The 20,438-nt window shown below is 32.6% G+C and overlaps 1 protein-coding gene across 4 annotated transcripts in view; it reads left to right on the forward strand.

Annotated features, from left to right (window-relative positions):
- The window catches only part of LOC149807215 (cystinosin-like), a 49,225-nt gene that overhangs the window by 1,336 nt on the left and 27,451 nt on the right, over positions 1-20,438 (forward strand). For 2 of the 4 annotated variants that reach the window (XM_089963709.1, XM_089963710.1), the window contains exons 2-4: positions 3,733-3,814; positions 9,815-10,024; positions 17,817-17,957. In XM_089963709.1, the coding sequence (XP_089819835.1) occupies positions 3,733-3,814; positions 9,815-10,024; positions 17,817-17,957 (433 nt within the window). Of the gene's footprint in view, positions 1-1,654; positions 1,692-3,732; positions 3,815-5,883; positions 5,916-9,814; positions 10,025-17,816; positions 17,958-20,438 lie in introns of those variants that run through there. The other 2 variants (XM_089963711.1, XM_089963712.1) reach the window with 2 other exon arrangements.

A 20,438-nucleotide genomic window follows, 5' to 3' on the forward strand; every position in this document is an offset into this window, starting at 1 on the left:
TGCATGTGAATGTTTTTGACATGGTCTGCTGTTGGTACAGTTATAGAAGATAAACAAAAAAATTGATTGATCGTTCTTATTGGAGTTTAATATTATTTTTACCTATTTGTAATTAACATAATGTATTCTATGTATTGCCATCAGTTAAAATTATTAGTATGTATTTTTTGCTGGGCTCATTTGAAGTCAAAACATGAGGCATGATAATCTAAGGTTGTATGATGTACCTTAACTGTTAGTTCTTGTGATATATAGTTTCATGTGCATAAACTTTTATTGAATATGTGTGCAATCTAAAGTTGTGTTCATTGTCTTATACAACTCTTTGTCCTTATATATTTAAAGATATATGTATATTTTAATGTTGCATATAATTTTAGAATAGTGTATTTTTGTGTAAACTAAATAATTCAGCATTAAATCATTAAATAGAAATCTTAACATTTTAGCATAAAAAGAAGATTTGTAATAAATTAAATTTGTATGTATTTTATGTGTGTATTTCTGATTGATAAAGTTACCTATTTTATTGTTAAATGAGCTAATGTTTCTTGTTATGTAAGCACAAACTGACTCGGAATAAAATTTGTAAATGTTTGTGTCTACAGCTATTGTAAGGTGGTATTTGGCTTACAGTGTTTTAGACGAGTTGTCATGCATAAGTAAACAGCATTCATTACAGGTTGCCATTGACTCAGCTGAGATGGCATTGTTTTTAAAAAATATGATCCATTGTTTGGTTATTATTATTCTATCATATTGTTACTCTTATTCCATTGATAATCAGATGGGTGAGTCTATTAATTTTGGATGCTAGGGGCTCCGAGTGGCTGAGTGGTCTAAAGTGCACACCATTACGGATCATTGCCATCTCACCTCTGTCTGCATGGGTTCGGTCTGTGTGGGTATGTGAGAAAGCTTGCCAGTAGCTTCTCGTGGGTCGGTGGTTCTTTCTGAGGTTTTGCTGGGTTTTTCCTCCACCATTAATACTGGCTGCCATGTATAGCCAATCTTGTGCTGAAAAATGGTGTTAAACCATACAACAACAACAACAACCAACAACAACCAATTTGATGCTAATATACATTATATCCATTAAGGACACCTGGGCCTGATTCATTAAAACTAGAATTAGATGGGGTTAGGATGTCACTAAGCTTACAATCCAGCTGTATGGACTGCTAGTGAAATTTTCCAGAAATAACAGGTTGTTCATTTGAGGAAAATGTTTTATGTGCTAACATTACACTATCCTTACTGACTCTAGTTCTGACTGTTTATAGTGACCTATATTCTGATTTAGCTACCTCTGCAGATTTGTGATTAATCCGTTTGAACTTGTTACAATTTCGTTTAATATAGGCCATCCCTAATTTGAAAATTTGTAACTAAATAATAAAAGTAAACAATGTACCAAGGGATCTATTTCTGACCAATTACATAAGAAAACCATTTAAATGGGGTTATCTCCCCCTTTAAATCTTTTTTTTCTTTTCTTCTGCTGTATGGATGATTTTCTTAATGACTTACAAACTGATGGAATATTGTCAGGCAGTAAATCACATGAATACATCTATAGGAAAAATTCAGAGTGCACTGGACATGTTTCCGCCATATAAAGGACACCTGTCTTTATGATTTGCTGTACATGAGACACCTTTAGAAAAGGATGTTCAAGAACAGAACATTCAGTGAGCGCCATTTTATTCTAAAAAAACAGTTTACAGTTTGTAATTCACCATACAAGAAGAACATACCAGGTTATGTGCCATTCATTGGCAGCTGAAACTAAATCAGTAGGAATGATATAATTTCATTTTTATACACCTGACATACACTGAAGTGTATTATGCGGTTATGTTGTCTCGCTTTCTGTTTTGTGCATGTGACGTATAATATGTAATTGTTTGCCTTCGACAGAGTGGCAAAGGGACATGGAAGGGGCCTATTGATTTGTAGTTAAAAGGTAAAAGTTAAAGGTCATTGTGACTCAAATAAAAATTTATTTTGCCAAACTTTTGTTCTAGATTAAGTTCCTTGATCAAACTTTGTGGATGGCTTGCACCTGAGATAATAAAGAAACCTATCGGTTCTTGAGTCTAAAGGCCAGAGGTCATGCTTATGCCTATGCTAAGAAGAAAATAATGGTTTTTGTACATTAAGTTTAGTTCAAGGTCACTGAAACCTGTTGTCAATAATCTTGAGAGTCAGCCATACCCTACTAGTGCTAACGTAGACCACTATTAAACACGGGGGTTGGCATATAACGTGCTGTTCTTTTCTTCAGTTTACTGTAGTTTTGTTTCAAAATTATTGATGCGTTTACAACTAGAACCCTGTTTTGATTGGCTCTTAATCCTGAAAGAAGAATGGCAGCCATGGATGATTCTTTTTTCACCAGAGTCAAATGACAACAATGTTTACATGGGTAAATCACCTGTTCAAACGAAGAAGTGAATCCAGTGCTAATTTTTTGAATGAGAATATTATTAAACTGGAAAAAATTCAAAACTTCATCATTTTGAAAGCAATACAAATGAAAATTTTTATAAAAATCTGTTATAAAGTCACAAAAATGTTTTAAACCTCGTCACCAGCAAGAGGAACCTGATATAAATCACAAAAGGACCACTCATTCATTTCATTTATTTCATATTTAAAGGATGGGAGCATTTATTTTTCCCTTTAATATTGTATTATTTTTCTGATGGATTAGGTATTCTTTTATATATATATATATATATATATATATATATATATATATATATATATATATATATATATATATATATATTCCAGTAGTGAGTCAAAATACTTCAGAAATGTTTACAATATAGTTGGACACATTTTTTTAAAATATGTAAGCAATCATGTGTACTTCATACTTATGGGATACTCTTGGATGCGGGAGGTCATGGGTTTGTACCCCGGCCGAATCATACCAAAAACTTATAAAAATGGTACTAACAGCTGCCTCACTAGGTGCTCAGCATTAAGACGTTAGTATTAGGACTGGTCAGCCTTGTATCAGGATAATGTGACTGGGTGGGACATCATGCTACATGTCTGCAGCATGATGCCTCAGTGCTAGAAATCACTATAAACTGCCACACTGCAGACATCATAGCGATATGACTGAAAATATTTTAAAGCTGCTTTAAAAATCCAAATCACACACGCAGACACACATACTTATTGGATACAAGTGATTTTTTTGCGTCTTGCAGGTAAGTGAAGAGGGCCTAATGTTCTAATGTAGGATACACAATTAAATAGTTCACATTTATTTGTAAAATATTTGGGTTAAAAATTTAAATGGATAAGCAGAGTACTCATTATTTGCAAGCCCTACCAATATTATTTCATGAAATCCCTCCTATATTCAGAAAATTCCGCTTAAAATGTTCAGTTCTAGAATAGACCTTAAAACAAATATTGCATAATATGATGGCAGGTTAAGGTCTAGTTTGTTTGTTCTACTGATTACTCTTAAGAAACTGCAGTGTTATAGATCTGCCAGCACATTATGCAGTGACAGATCTGGGTCTGTGCAGTTTGGCTTGTGAGTGAGTATATATCATAAATCAGCACCTGCAGTGTGATAATTTGTAAATTATATGTATCATTAAAACTTTTAATTTGTGATGGCAAATTAATTTCTTCACCAAGTTTTGAAGTTTAGTTGTATTTTCTTTATCACTAATACTGACTTCAAATTTCTTCATTTTTCAGTTCATGCTGTTACCCTTACATTCTCAGATCAAGACATACAGGTTGTAATTAATGATAATTCTTCTGTGAAACTGGTTGCTAGGTATGTGTATTTAATGATAATTCTTCTGTGAAACTGGTTGCTATGTATGTGTATTTAATGATAATTCTGTTGTGAAACTGGTTGCTATGTATGTGTAATTAATAATTCTATTATGAAACTGGTTGCTAGGTAGCTGTATTTAATGATAATTCTATTGTGAAACTGGGTGCTGTGTATGTACTTAATGATAATTCTATTATAAAACTTGTTGCAATATATGTGTAATTAATGATAATTCTATTATGAAACTGGTTGCTTAGTATGTGTATTTAATGATAATTCTATTGTGAAGCTGGTTGCTGTGTATGTACTTAATGATAATTCTATTATAAAACTTGTTGCTAGGTATGTGTAATTAATGATAATTCTATTATGAAACTGGTTGCTATGTATGTGTATTTAATGATAATTCTATTGTGAAGCTGGTTGTTCAGTATGTGTATTTAATGATATTTCTATTATAAAACTTGTTGCTAGGTATGTGTAGTTAATAATTCTATTATGAAACTGGTTGCTTGATAGCTGTATTTAATGATAATTCTATTGTGAAACTGGGTGCTGTGTATGTACTTAATGATAATTCTGTTATAAAACTTGTTGCTATGTATGTGTAATTAATGATAATTCTGTTATGAAACTGGTTGCTCGGTATGTGTATTTAATGATATTTCTGTTGTGAAGCTGGCTGCTAGGTATGTGTATTTAATGATATTTCTATTGTGAAACTGATTGCTAGGTATGTGTATTTAATGATATTTCTATTATGAAACTTGTTGCTTAGTATGTGTATTTAATGATAATTCTATTGTGAAGCTGGTTGCTCAGTATGTGTATTTAATGATATTTCTGTTGTGAAACTGATTGCTAGGTATGTGTATTTAATGTTAATTATATTGCAAAATTGGTTGCTAGGTATGTGTAATTAGTGATAATTCTATTATGAAATTGGTTTCTAGGTATTTTTATTGATAATTCTATTGTGAAACTGGTTGCTATGTATGTGTACTTAATGATAATTCTATTGTGAAACTGGTTGCTAGGTATGAGCAATTAATGATAATTCTATTATGAAACTGGTTACTGGGTATATGTATTTAATATTAATTCTGTTGTGAAACTGGTTGCAAGGTATGTGCATTTAATGATAATTCTGTTGTGAAGCTAGTTGCTAGGTATGTGTATGTAATGATAATTATATTGTGAAACTGATTGAAAGGTATGTGTGTTTAATGTTAATTGTATGAAACTGGTTGCTAGGTATGTGTAATTAATGATAATTCTGTTGTGAAACTGGGTGCTGTGTATGTACTTAATGATAGTTCTATTATAAAACTCGTTGCTAGGTATGTGTAATTAATGATAATTCTGTTATGAAACTGGTTGCTTGGTATGTGTATTTAATGATAATTCTGTTGTGAAACTGGTTGCTAGGTATGTGTATTTAATGATAATTCTGTTGTGAAGCTAGTTGCTAGGTATGTGTATGTAATGATAATTCTATTGTGAAACTGATTGAAAGGTATGTGTATTTAATGTTAATTCTGTTGTGAAACTGGTTGCTATGTATGTGTATTTAATGATAATTCTGTTGTGAAACTAGTTGCTAGGTATGTGTATTTAATGTTTATTATATTGTGAAACTGGTTGCTAGGTATGTGTAATTAATAATTCTATTATGAAACTGGTTGCTAGGTATGTGTATTTAATGATAATTCTATTTTGAAACTGGGTGCTGTGTATGTACTTAAAGATAATTCTATTATAAAACTTGTTGCTAGGTATGTGAAATTAATGATAATTCTATTATGAACCTGGTTGCTTAGTATGTGTATTTAAGGATATTTCTATTGTGAAACTGATTACTACGTATGTGTATTTAATGTTAATTATGTTATGAAACTGGTTGCTAGATAAGTGTATAAAATGATAATTCTGTTGTGAAACTGATTACTAGGTATGTGTATTTAATGTTAATTATATTGTGAAACTGGTTGCTAGGTATGTGTAATTAGTGATAATTCTGTTATGAATTCTGTTGTGAAAAAACTGATTGCTATGTATGTTTAATTAATGATAATTCTATTATGAAACTGGTTGCTAGGTATGTGTCATTAATGACTGTTTTATCATTCTTCCTGGAAGTGTTACCTACTATTAGTGTACATTTATTTTGAAAATTAATTGATTAAGAAAACCTGGACAACTCCATGGTATCAACATATGATCCACGGGTTAGCAAAGAATGACGTATTTAAAAACAACAATGGAAAAATTAGTGGAGAAACAGATGAAGAATGGGTTACATGCACACTTTCATGAAAATTGTCTGGAGGACAATCTTATGCCAAAGGGATTAAGTTTAAAACTAAATTCATATTGGAAATGACACAGCATTAAAGATGTTTCAAGAATTTACTGACTCCCTGTTGGAAAAAGTACCTTTGGAAATAAATGATGGACTAAAAGAAGAACATCAGAGGAGAGTGATCAAGATAGGCAAAGAACTAGAAGAACATAGAGATGAACTAAAAACTTTGATAAAAGGCAATACTGGCATTTTTGATGAAGAACTTTTTAAAAAAAACTGAATCTAAAAAACTAAACTATTATCAAGTCAACTTAAAAAGTTCCAGAATTTACCGAGAGAGAAAAACAATTTTCCGTGACATCAAGAAACATCAGCATCGAAAATACTCGAGAGAAATCAAAAGGAGATAATCAAAAATGGAATAAATCAGCAGAGGAAATTAACTTTATCAATGTCAAAAATAAATGTGCAGTAACTAAGAATCACACAAGGAATTAAAAAAAAACAAGAAATGAAAATGAAATGAAACAAGCATTGCCAACAGCAAAGATTACCTATCAACCGAATCACACAGAAAAAAAATAACAGACCCATTAAAAATGATTCCAAAAGTGATCAAGCAAAGAAACTTAATAGCCTCAGGCACACAAAGGCAACCTATGCAGATGCAGTATAAAAAAAACATGGGGTAAAGAAAATTACACAGGAATCCAATATAAACGTAAGAGCAACAATACAAAGACTAATGGAAACCCTCAAGGATGTTACAGACAGAAGAAAGAATAGGAGATTTATTAGAATACAAACAAAAACAGATGGAGGAAAGAAAATAAAAGAAAAAAGAAATCGAAAGAGGAATAGAAACTGTGTTAAACCTTTCTAAATAGTGATTACATTCTTCTAGGTAAGGGTTTATCATATTGTCCGAGAACCAAAGTGCATGATAATATTAAGTTAGCAGAAGCATTTTTCAAATGCACAATATCGTTAAAATTAAAAGAATTTTTTTCACAATCGTTTACATATTCACAATATAAAAGTAATTTTCATATACAAAATAAACCCTTTTTCAATAGAAAAGAATCATCATTTGCACCTTCTTGTGGACGAGATATTTATCTCAATTTTTATATTGAAGCAACTAAACAAGAAATTTTAAATAGCAGTCCTAAAAGAAAACATTTTACAAACATATCTAACGATAAACTAAATTCTTTACATACCTTATTACAAGACGAAAATATTATTATTAAAAAAGCTGATAAGTCTAGCACCATAGTAATAATGAATAAGGAGGATTATATTAAGGAAGCAGAAAGACAATTAAATGATGAAGAATATTATACAAAACTTTCCTAATATCCTTCTGAAGAAATGAAAGAAAAAATAAGCAGATGTATTAATTAAATCTGTATACATAATTTGCTCCATATATGATGAACTAGATATACTCCCAAATATGCACACCTCAGTTTTATAATTTACTCAAAATACATAAAATGGTTGATAAGTCACTGCCTTTAGGATATCCAGGTAGACTCATTATTTCTACATGTAACTCAGTTACAAATAATATATTGATCATATTTTACAACCACTGATGAGATCACTACCTTCATATGTCAAAGATACTTTTGATTTCATTACCAGTTTGAAATCTTTACCGAAACTAACTGATAATTCATTCCTAGTTTCACTTGATGTGGTTTCTCTCTTCACGAATATACCACACAATGATGGTATCGAAGCTTGTAAATATTATCTTGAAGAAAACAAATATACACGTAAATTATCAAAAGAACATGTTTGTGATTTGATAAAACTTGTGCTCGAAAAGAATTTTTTTCAATTTGGTAATACAAACTATCTCCAAAAAATGGGAACAGCAATGGTTAGTCCTATGGCACCTTCTTATGCAGCTTATTTGCGGGAAAATTAGAAAATGATTTTCTAAATAAATGCCTCTTAAAACCAGATTGATGTTTGGTTAAGATTTTTAGACAATATCTTTATGATTTGGAGTTATTTATTAGAAGAAGACCTTTATTATTTTATAGACTGTTTAAACAAATTAATCCAACAATAAAATTTACATTCAATGTGTCTAAAACTAAAATATCACCTTTGGATGTAGAGGTCGTGAAAAAACAAAAATAATGACATCACTACCATGGTTCATGTTAAAAACATGAATATTCATCAACATGTTGAATATTCATCATGCCATTCTAAATCATGTAAAAACGAGATACCATATAGTCAAGCAAAAAGATATAGAAGAATTATTTTGGATGACACTACTTTTAAATCATCTTTGACAAAAGTTAGGTCAGCATTTTTAAATAGAAATTACCCTATTGACATCATTAATACTGCTTTCCAAAAAGTATCTTCTCTTACACAACTTGAATCTTTACAATGTAAAATCAAAAATGGAAATTGAATATAATCCAAGTTTGCCTAATATGGGTAAGATTATCAATAAATATTGGGATTTATAAAAATTATCATGTGACGCAAGTGTTAAATCACTACATGAAAGGAAACCCACATTTGCTTATAAAAGGACTAAAAATCTTAAAGATTTTCTAATTCTAAATTCGAAAAAAACATAAAGAAGGATCATCAACTAAATGTAATAGACCTAGATGTTTGCACTATTCTTTTATTAATGAAAATACTTCTTTCAATAGTAATAATATTAAAGAAACTTTTAATATGCATTGTGATACTAATTGTGCAACATCAAATGTTATTTATTTGATCACATGCAAACAATGTGGTATCCAATATATTGGACAAACCAGTCAACAAATATCTAAATGTATGCACCAACATAGATCAGACAAAAAAAATTATATCAATCAATCATTTTCATCTCATTTTGCTGCATATATTAACAAGAGTTCCTATACTTTGCAAGATTTCTCCTTTCAACCTATTGTTATAGCTGATTCTGAGATGGAATGTCTGCTAAAGGAAATCTATTTGATTCACTGTCTTAATGCAGTATATCCAAAAGGTCTAAATAACAAAACACTATATGACATTCATTAATCATTTGTTTTTTTGTTTTTTTTTTAAATTATGTCCTCTTTTTACAATTAGTTAAGAATATGTTTATATTATTCTAATTTACAGAATAACTTAACTAGTTAAGGTATAAACTAATATCATAAAAATAAATTAACTAATTCTTTAAAAATGAAAGTACATTTCTAAATTAATTACTATATAAATTGAGTTCTGATGAAATATTGAACATTTGTCAAAAATATATCAAAATGTGCATTATACATAATAAAAATATTAATAAAACTTTATCTCTTTTCATAAATTTTATATATGTGTGTGTGTGTTTCCCTCGGTTGTCATGGCACTTTATAATAAGTACTGGCTAAGGTACTTTCAAGCATCAGGGCAGTGTTCACATGCATAGTATACAGTCAACTTATCTCGAGGTCATATATGATGAAAATAAACTAAGGTTCAAAAGTCATGCACAGAAATTCAGACATACATACATACAGACTAAAAGGCATGTGGTTAGATAAAAATTGGAAACATTCAGATTGATAGACAGATAGGAAAGGATGGATAGATACATGTGAAATAACAAAGAGGAAAAGGAGTATGGTTTGAACAGACCAATACATTATCATGATTTATATTGACCTTTTCTTCTTTTACAGTGCTCCACTTACTGAAGATGCTACAATCAGGTTCACATATCAAATTGGAGATGGAAACATTGAATTTTACCAGCAGGAGACTGAACTCATTGAAAACCTTCCAAATGTTACAATAAAAAATGGAACTTCAGGCATAACAGTTTTTATTGTTGGGAAGAATCCTGGTCACCTTACTTTGGGTGTGAACTCAAATTCTTCTTCTTTTGAAAAGTAGGTTTGCTTGCTGGCAGATGTGATTATTATAAGCAGATGTTAGATTTATAGAATCAATAACATGCTCTAAGGTGGGATTTCCATATTTTTATATTTTCTTTTATTTCTAAAATTTCATCTCTAAATAAAGCTGTGTTAAAAAAAATGGGCATCACTGGCATGGATATAGCCAAATAAATACAAAAATTATTTATTTTTTACTTAATTAGAAAGAGGATAAAAATTTAGTTTAGAACAAAACTGAACTCCAGTTGAATTGATATACAGATAAAACCTGTCTTTTTACTTCTAAAACTTTTAGAAACATGGAAAGTTAGAACTTCACAAGTATGTAAACATTACATAGAGCTATTGAAAGTTCTCATGTGGAATAAAAACCTCTCATATGGGAGTTCTGTCCTATCTGTTATGGGGGTTGTGTCTCACAGAAAATCATAAACATAAAACATACTATTATTTATTATTATTATTGTGATTAAGATCTTGTATTCCATTTGTCAGGTTCATCTAATACACAATTGCAAATGTGTTAGATATCTTCATTTGGCAGGTGTTATTGGATTCTTCCTGGTCTATTTTAATTGTTGATCATTTCATACTGCATTGTTCTTATCACAAAGTAAACATATATTATTAGTTTGCTTTGAATACATCTACAGTTGCTGGTATGTCTCGTTAGTTTTCAGTTAGTGCATATATTTTGTAAAGATGAAGGGAAGGGCTGTATGATAGCAAAGAATAAAATACAATACACTGTGCAGTTTCTCCATCAAATATATTACCTGATCACTTCAACATTAGGAAATTACTCTCTGCTACTTCAGAATCAAGGCCTCTTTGAAAGATAACACATCTTTCCATCAACATATCATGAAAATCAAGGAAAGTAACACAAATTAACTCCCAGTGTTACCACTTGGTGGCCACCCAGTTCCCAGGTGTTATCAATTTAAGCCTGAGTGAGACCTAGAACAGTATGCTTGCTTTTGCAGTTTATAGCTGAACCTAGAAACCAACTTTGTATTCTTTTAAGTGTGCCAAACCCTTTAAATGCAAAGTAGGCTGACCTTGGAAAACGAGCCTTGGTTTCTTTTTACTGATATTCACAGGCATTTTAAAAATAAATTGAAATGATGAAACAGTTTACGGTCTGTAAGTGACACTTCGAACATACATTCTGTGAAACCTATTAAAGCATATGCCACAACTGAATAGATATCAGTTGTGCAGCATGATCACAGATGTTAAGATAAATTGTTGAATGAATATAGGACTACTTGGCACTAAGCAAATATTAAATTTGCAGTTCGATCAAAGGGTTGGGAAAACAAATCAAGTGTTATCCATTACAAGCTAAGGTCATGCACTGGCAGATAACTATGGAAATATTACTTGGGAATTAGATCTGGCTTTCAAAAAAGGCAAATATAAATCAAATCAGAATTTGTATTGCTTTAAACACAGTGTACAGCATGACACAAAATATAAAACAAATACGATCACAGGAATTTCAATTAAACTGTTAACTGAATACAGGGCTACTTGGCACTGAACAAGTATCAGATTCATGTCTCAATCAGAGGTAAACAAAGCTGCTATGGGCTTTGTGGTAGCAGATAACTAAGGAAATATTACTTACCAAAATGGTAAATACAAATCAAATCAGAATTTTTATTACATCAAACACAGTGTACAGCAAAATACAAGACATAATGCAAATACATATTGTTTGGACTTGCATGAAAATGGAAGATATATACTTAATATTAAGCACTCGAAAGTAAACAGTATTGATAGACACTTAACTCGGCAGCAAATAATATTAAATTTAATATTTAAAATTTTTAAAATCCCAATACATTTAGATGTATCGTGTAATGAATACTTGAATAAAGCAGATAAACATAGTGCATACCATAGTCTATATGCATTTCTAGTGGCATGATAGTGTAGACATATTTTAATTTACAATATTTTATACTTATTACTAACCTCTAGATTTTTCAGTATTGCACCTAGATTTATAAAATTTTGTTCTTCAAAAGTTTGCATTGAGGAGTGCAAAATAATGACTGGGTTTTTAAAATTATTTTTGATACATGTAATTCAGACCCTGTCAAACAGGTGAATGCTGGTCAGGGAGGTCATTCAAGAATTTATTGCATTGCAGTATCTTTTCCCAACTCTAGTTCCCAGTCCAAGGACATTATTCTCTCCTTCACTTAGCTATTTGAGGTCCAGAATTTAAAAAAATTTTAAAAAAATGATTCCAGTCTGATACCATGGCCCACTTTTGACAATGGGAATATTATTCTACATTTTCTCAGACTCTGTACATTTTTATACAGGTCTCCTGGGTGCTCTTTGCTGTTGTATTTTTGTCTGTGTTGTAATTGTTTTTTCTCCTCTGTCCTTGCTTTATTTTTGGGTGCTTATATCCTATTTAGCTGATTTTGTGGGTTTTGAGTACTTTGCTAGTGATGTGTTGCTTATTGTGTTTCATCCCTCTAATAGCAGCCAGTATCCATTTGTTATTCTGATTTAATTTGTTCCTTATATTCCTGTCAGCCTTCAGTTATGTTTCAAACTGTTGGTAAATGTGGGCCCCAGCTTACCATGTTTAGCATGGCTATGTATAAAGAGATGGCTGACCCATTTGTTGTTTGTGGCTATGCAAGGTTTAGGACATGGCAGAAAGTTTTCAGACCTACATTCAACAAGTTTCTGTCACTGGTAATTGGGCAGCATGTACTGGGCACCAGACACTGATCACCGTTGTATGGTGCCAGTTTTCCCATTTTAAGTCTGGAGTCACTGAATACAGAACACCCAGCACCAGTTGTTGAATTTCAGGTGTCAAGTACCAAGTGATGTATACCAGCTGTCAACCATGATCTTCACCAGACTGGAGAAAGGGACCAATTTGATCGACCCCTTTTTGCTATGTTTCCATTCAGTCCCAATGGGGAATGGGTTTGGAGAATTGAGGGCTGGTCTAGGAAAAGGGATCAGGTTGATACCATCCCTTCTGTGTTCCCATTCCACCCTCACAGAACTTGGGGACCCCCACTATCAGTTGGTGAGTTGGCCATGTCTCATTTTCTGACCATTCACCATGGATGAATTTTTGGCCCCATGGATCAGTGGACTGTGCACACCCCTGATCTTCCCTACATGATCCAGCCTGCTTGGTGAGGGAAGAGAGGAGGACAGCCATGCATCACCTCTTGTGAGATCCCGGGGAGAGAGGATTAATGGGCTAGGTCAGTTACACCATCTCCAACCTTCTTAGCAGAGCCAGGATAATGAACCCCTGGTCAAAAAGTCCCCTTGTCCCAGTAAAATGAAATAGTCCTGCTTTGCCCTGAGAGTGAAAAAAGGATGACTATTTTTCATGGTTGCAGATGATGAGTTACTGAATGTCATCTTAGGGTCCTCCTCCTTCTTTCCACAAACAGGTCAGGGGACAGAGGAGGATGAGATGTGGACCTTTGACAAGGTGAAAAAACTTTACTGTCTACGTCCGTCAGATCTGTGTCCTGAACCTTCTGGATCATTTGAGGTCTAAGTCACACCTGCTGTTGCTTCCTCACTGAGTGATAATGAGGGAGCTGACTCAGAAATTGTCTAGAGGCTATATGGATGTTGGCTTGGAGATACAAGAGGTCTTGCAGGAATACTGTAAAAAATGTTGTGCAGGCTATCATTTTTGATGCAGAGACATTATTTGGATGATAACTCCATGCAGTGGCCTCATGAGATTTTAGGAAGCATAACACCATTCCCTGGTACTGGGGAAACACACTCATTCCAAAGGATCTATGGCTCCCTTTCATGAAAGCTTTAAACAGGGAGACCATTCTTCTGCCCATCTTCCTCATGATGAAGTGACCAGATGGACCAGAGGAGAAAGGCTTTATAGATCCCAACCCCATTTATGAGGAGGGAACCAATTGACCTGGGTAGTTACAACCTCTCCTGTCAAGTGCACATCTTTCATTATCCCAGTAGGAGCCAGATTAAGTCTTTTACCAGAAGCTTGGTCAGACTTTCTGGATGATGCATGAATCTGTTCGAAAATAAATAAAGGTTACTGGCTTTGCTTATGAAACCAACCATTTTTTCAAGGACCACCATTTTGTTCCACAGTTCCTGCTGGTATCACTTTGGGAAGAGATGTACACTCTTCTCAGAAAGGGTGCAGTAGAAATGGTGAAGAACATATAGAATTCCAGCCTTCTTTAGTGTTAAACAGAGATAAAAGTTTGTACTCGTCATCTGTATTTTCCCATGGTACAGATTGTTTCTAGAAGAGTGCTCAGGATGGAAATAATTGTCTCAAACAGGAATTGTATTATGCTGAATGGCTGGGCAGTCTCCAGGATGCTTATCTTTACATCCCAATCTCTTTAGTCTACACAAAATCCCGGTGGTTTTGTCACAGATATTTCAGTTTTAGTCTTCCTTTCAGATTAACTTCTGCTTCTATTGCTTTCAATAATGTGATGGGCATAATAGCATCTCATTTAAGGTCCTATGAGGTTCCCAATTGTTGACACTTCTTAGCTCCATCCCAGCATGTCTTGCTGGTTAGAACTTAAAAGTGAGACCCTGTTTTTCTAAAAATGTGTTTTGGTGTGGTTTCCTCCTGTCCATCCCATCATTGTTGTGGTGTCTGTGTCTAGAAAACAATAATGCAGATAATACAATTTAGTCCGGGTTACAATCTGTTTTGTTCATCAAGTCTATGAGTTTATTTATCCAATTATTAAGCTCATTTTATATACTCTCTTTGCCTATGAGGTTCCCATCCATGAGTACTTTGATAACTGGTTGATGCAGTGTCATCAAGTATTCCTTTCTGAGAGATATGTCTGTCTGATGGGCAACAATGAATCTCCTGAATATAAAATAATGCTGACATGGGATTTTCACTGCAAAACTTCTTATGATGTCTGGTTGGATATAAATGACAGTGGTGCTGATCTGACTTAGTGTTGCAGCCAAAGTGGCCTTCATCTTATTCTCACTACTGTTCCTGAACTGAAAATCATATTGACTTGTAGGTTTTCACCACAAGACTTCGTGTAATGTCTACTGTAGTCAGTCTGAAATGAAAATCATGCTGCTCAGACAGACAGTGTAACAGCCCCAGTGGAAAATCTTGTTATGCCCACAAAACAGAAATTCATATTGACACGGGATTTTCACAGCATGACTTATTATAATATCTAGTTAGGTCTAAATGTTTAAGGTGTTCCCCTTCAACAGGAAGTCATAAGGACATTTGGGTTTTCATTGCAAGACTTAATGTCTTGTTTTGCCTAAATGAAAAAAAGTTGTCATTTAGACATCCAATATGGCCAGCACAGCAGTCATTTTGATAGTCTTGTTATTGGTTGTTGTTGTTGTGGGGTTTAACACCATTTTTCAGCACATGATAGGCTATACATGGCTGCCAGTATTAATGGTGGAGGAAGAACCCGGGAAAACCCCGGAAGAACCACCGACCCACGAGAAGCTGCTGGCAAGCTTTCTCACATACCCACATTGGCTGAATCGGAGACTTGAACCACTGCAGACAGAGGTGAGATGTCAGTGATCCGTAACGGAGAGCGCTTTAAACCACTCGGCCACTCGGGGCCCCCTTATTATTGGTACTTCCCGAGCTTAAATGGTCATAACACAGGTTTTCACTGAAAGTGTTTTTAATTATGTAAATTTTTGGGCCCTAAATGGTGCCAATCTGACTCCTAGTATGGTTGCCATGAAAAAAAGAGAATGTGTTAAATGTAGTTATTGTAATGTTATTGTCATTGAACGATACATTATGACACTGTATTAAGAAGAAGGTGCATTATAACAGGAGACAAAATCATAATGGTTAGAAGTACAATAGGACCATCAATTAAAATGGCTGAAAGGCCTGAAATAAACAGATACCTGATTTAGAGGGAATGGTTTTATAACCTTGGAACTTCATTGCAACCAAAATGGCTGACACTTTAATCTATTACAAGAACATTCAGGATTTTTCTAAATCCATGCAGACTATGTCTTATTTATTTGACATCAGTGCATAAAATGGCAAAATTTTACAACTTGCATGATGCATGTATTAACATGTATAAAAATGCTTAATAATAATTCTTATAATTTTAAACTTTAAGTAAGTACAGAGATAAAAATTTAAATGTTAGGTGAAAGACGAAGTGAAATTTAAAAAAACAAATTCATGAGGTTGAAGAAAATATGTAAACATATAAATATATCTTTATAACTAGTAGAAAAATAAAAGCTTGCAGTTTGACTTAGTAACTTAAATATATATTACTAATGTTTTCTATATTTTTATTGTGTGTTTAATTTTTTGTCCATGGTTGTAGATTGTAAGAGTCATTTTGCAGACAACATTTTGTATAACTAATTTTTGTCTATGATTGTAGATTATATTATAAGATAATTATCACTTGTAGGTAAACATGTTTACTTAGGTTTGAGTTCTAGATACAGGCTTGATTCTGACCTTAGAATTTTCTAAAATCAAATTTTATTTACAGTTTGATGGAAATTTCAATTAAGTATTTTCAGAAAATAGTTATTGCAATACAGGTCAGGTGGGGAGCTATATATAAATGTGTACAACTTTGAATGCCCTGGAAATGAACTTTTGATCCTCATCCAGGTCCTGTTATTGTGTCTTAGGTTTTTATATTAGGGTTATTTACATCAGAATTATATGTTCCTATCTTTAACTTCAGTTGTGTTCAGATTTAATTTAAGAGGAACATTTAATATTAATTATTCATTGGAATTACAAAGTGCTCATAGATCATTTTTGGACTAAATAACTATTTTGGAATTTTTGTGAATTCATTCAAGGACATTTTTGATTATATCATTGTGATACCTCAGGACTGTTAGCACATCAAACAGACTATTGGGAGATTAGCACATTAAAGATTGGAATTCAGTTAAAACACCATTGGAATTTATTTGGAACATGAATACTATACTTTTGGACTTATGATTACATAGTTAGGACTATTTTGGAGTTAATTCACAATATTCCTTTTAAATTTACACTTTGTATTCTAGGAAAATAAGTAATTTGTTGAAATATACTAGTTAGTTTTTGCTCTTTTCTATTACTTAAAGACCATAGAGTCATAACATTAAGTACAGAAGTTCCATAAATGTCTGCACTGAGAAAAAAAACTCTTGTCCTATTTTCCATATTCAGATTTGGTCTGAAATTTTCTAAACAATATCCTTATGTTATTTTCTGCTTACCTTTGTACCTTAAAATATATAGGTTTGAATTTTCTGCAAAGATTGATCTACTCTGTGAAAACATGCAGAAATATTTCAGTAGGTTGAATCACTAATATGGAAGTCTACAGAATATTGCTTAATTTTTTACTGAGATCAATGAATTTCTGTGGAAAATATTCGCTCATTAATGAAAAAGTTGAAAATATGAAAGTTTTGTCAAATACATGTAGAAAGATCTGTATATATCAAACTAAGTTATATCATTTATTCATCTCAGTACTTTTCTGTCATATTTGTGCATTTTTTAAATTAATTTTCAATGACATTTTAAAATGGTCTTGTACTTAATAAAGAGTTGAGTCCATTTACAGACTATTTGATGGTAGGGTCTATTTACAGACTATTGGATGGTAGGGTCTATTTACAGACTATTGGATGGTAGGGTCTATTTAAATTTATTTTGATACTTCTGATACAGCACAATAACTAAGCCTGTATTTTTTCATTATTTCAGTTTAGAAGGTACCTTCTTACTGGTGACCATTGTCCAGAACTCAGCCCTGGTCATAATCAGCAGTGTCATTGGATGGATTTATTTTGCAGCCTGGACAATTTCATTCTATCCTCAGGTGTATGAAAATTTCAGGAGGAAAAGGTTTGGTTTAACCACATTCACACTTGATTAATTTTGCTGTTTAGTTCACCAAAAAGGAGAGAAGATATACCTCAGCATCAGCATTGACATTGGCATCTGCATATATATATATATATATATATATATATATATATATATATATATATATATATATATATAATCATCACATCACAGATTTTCATTTTATGGTATTAGCAGTTTCATAACACTTACCCAACTTGGGAATGGTTAAATTCATGTACATTATTTCTGCGTTAGTGGTTGAGTGTTTCAGCTTAGCTCAGGTTGTTTGCACCAAGAATGCTTACTGTTACCCCTGGAACTATGAAACTTGGTAAGGGGATATATCTCATTGACTACTAAGCAAAAGTAGGTCACTGACCTATATTTCACACTTCACTAGGTAGGGTTAAATTGTGTTTTAAGTTTATTTTATAAGCTTTATTCATGCTAGAATTATCAGACATGATGATTATATAAATCTTTATAAGTACCATACCCTTTAAACAAAAGAAGGTCACTGTGATGTGGAATTCAAATGTTATTGGCTTTGGCCAAGTGTTTGTGTTTAGCTCATGGCCAAATATATTTGTGGCATCCTATATACATACTGGTATACCTAGAATCAAGAAACTTGGTGAGAAGTATATTGAAGAGAACTATATCCTTATCACAAATGTAGTTAACAGTTAACAATAGACTTTACTGCCTTTGTATAAGATTTTGTGTTTTAAATCTCTGCATTACCACACCCATACAACAAAAGAAAGTACTTGTGACCCACATTTCATATTGTGTTGGTTTAGGTTAATTTTTTATGTTTATATCATGACTATAAAGATTTTTTGTGTCGGGTATTCATTTTATACACATGTTTATACCTGGAATCATGAAACTTGGTATGGGATGCTTCAGGATGAGTACTACACCCATATCACAAAAGTAGGTCAGTGAGACTCATTTTCCATGTTTCACTGACTTTAGTTTAATTTTGTTTCAGCTGTTTATGGTCAAATAATTGAACAGATTATTGTGTACTTCTCTGTTAGTAGCACACTGGCACTAAACAGAAGGTGAATTTAATCTACATTTCACATTGACCTGGCTTATGTTAAGTTTGGCATTTAGTTGATGATGACTGCATAGGTTTTTTTCATGCTATCCAATCAGACATTATGAAACTTGTTTGGGATGTTTGATGAACTCTTATTGTAAAAATAGGTTGTTATGGCTCACATTTTATGCATTGCTGACTTGTGTTAAACAATTTTTGACATTTACTTTTGAGGTACTGTTTATGTTAGAATCATGAAATTGATGATGATTCGCATCTTTCTGTGTATGCCAGTATTCATAAAATAAAAGGTGGCCTATATTGAATCTTTTACTGTGGTCAAGTTTTTGCATTTAACTCATGACCACGTGAGCTTTTGGCATTCAGTATGCATACTGTCCACATAGAATCATGAAACTTGGTGAGGTGATGCATCTTTGTAAGTATTGCAAAAATAGATCACTTTGACCTATTTTTCATGCCTCACTGACTTTGTTAACGGTCATTTATTGGGTGCTGTTAATGTTAAAATCATTAAAGTTGACAGTTTGATACATCATTGTTGAACTCCCTTAAAACCAAAGTAGGTCACTGTAACCAACATTTTATACTTTACTAACTTTAGTATTGATATTTAGCTCTTGACCTCAGATTTATATGTGCTGTATACATCCCTTTATAACCTATGCAATTGGAAGCATCTTCATATTAATGACCCTCCTTAGGGCTTTGAGATGCAGAATAGACTTGATGTGCCTTCCTGCATGTGGATGAGTGGTTAGCATGCCAGATACTTGACAGAAAAGGATATGGGTTCATCATATGAACCCAGATGGCTAGCATGGTTTGTCTTTGGGCAGCACACTTAACTCAGTTGTGTTCATAATAAACAACCTACTTGTGTTCATGTATCATAAAACACCAAGCTAGACCACTCCATATTAATGAGTAGATATTGTATATTGGGATAGGTTACATGCAATGGGTTTGCTTTGTGTTGTACATGTTAATAAAGGAATTAAATAAGTGGGCTGCATGTATTTCATGTGAGACCTCCTCTGTAGTGGCTTATGCAAACTATGCATCTAGAAGTGGTCATACTGGCTGTTACTCTAAGGTTAAAAGTTCTTTTACTTTGAACCTGTAAACATCCGGTTTCTTTGGGTATACAAGGATCATATTTTCAGAAAGAGATTTAAAAAACAATGTTTTAGAAAATAAGAAAACCTAAATTAATCTATGGTTGTTAGATCACCTGACTGTAAGCCAAGTCAGCTTTGGCATGGCCCTATCTTTCTGTTGCATGTTGTGCATTTTCTGTTGTGTATTAGTTGGCAGTTATTTTAAAAATCTTTTAAAAAATCATAGGGTCATGAAGGGCTTTCAGATATTGCCGATTTGTCCTAAGATATAGCCATCATTACTAA

This window comes from Sinohyriopsis cumingii, chromosome 1, assembly GCF_028554795.1.
Source record: "Sinohyriopsis cumingii isolate HCF-2022 chromosome 1, ASM2855479v2, whole genome shotgun sequence".
Classification (NCBI taxonomy): Eukaryota; Metazoa; Mollusca; class Bivalvia; order Unionida; family Unionidae; genus Sinohyriopsis; species Sinohyriopsis cumingii.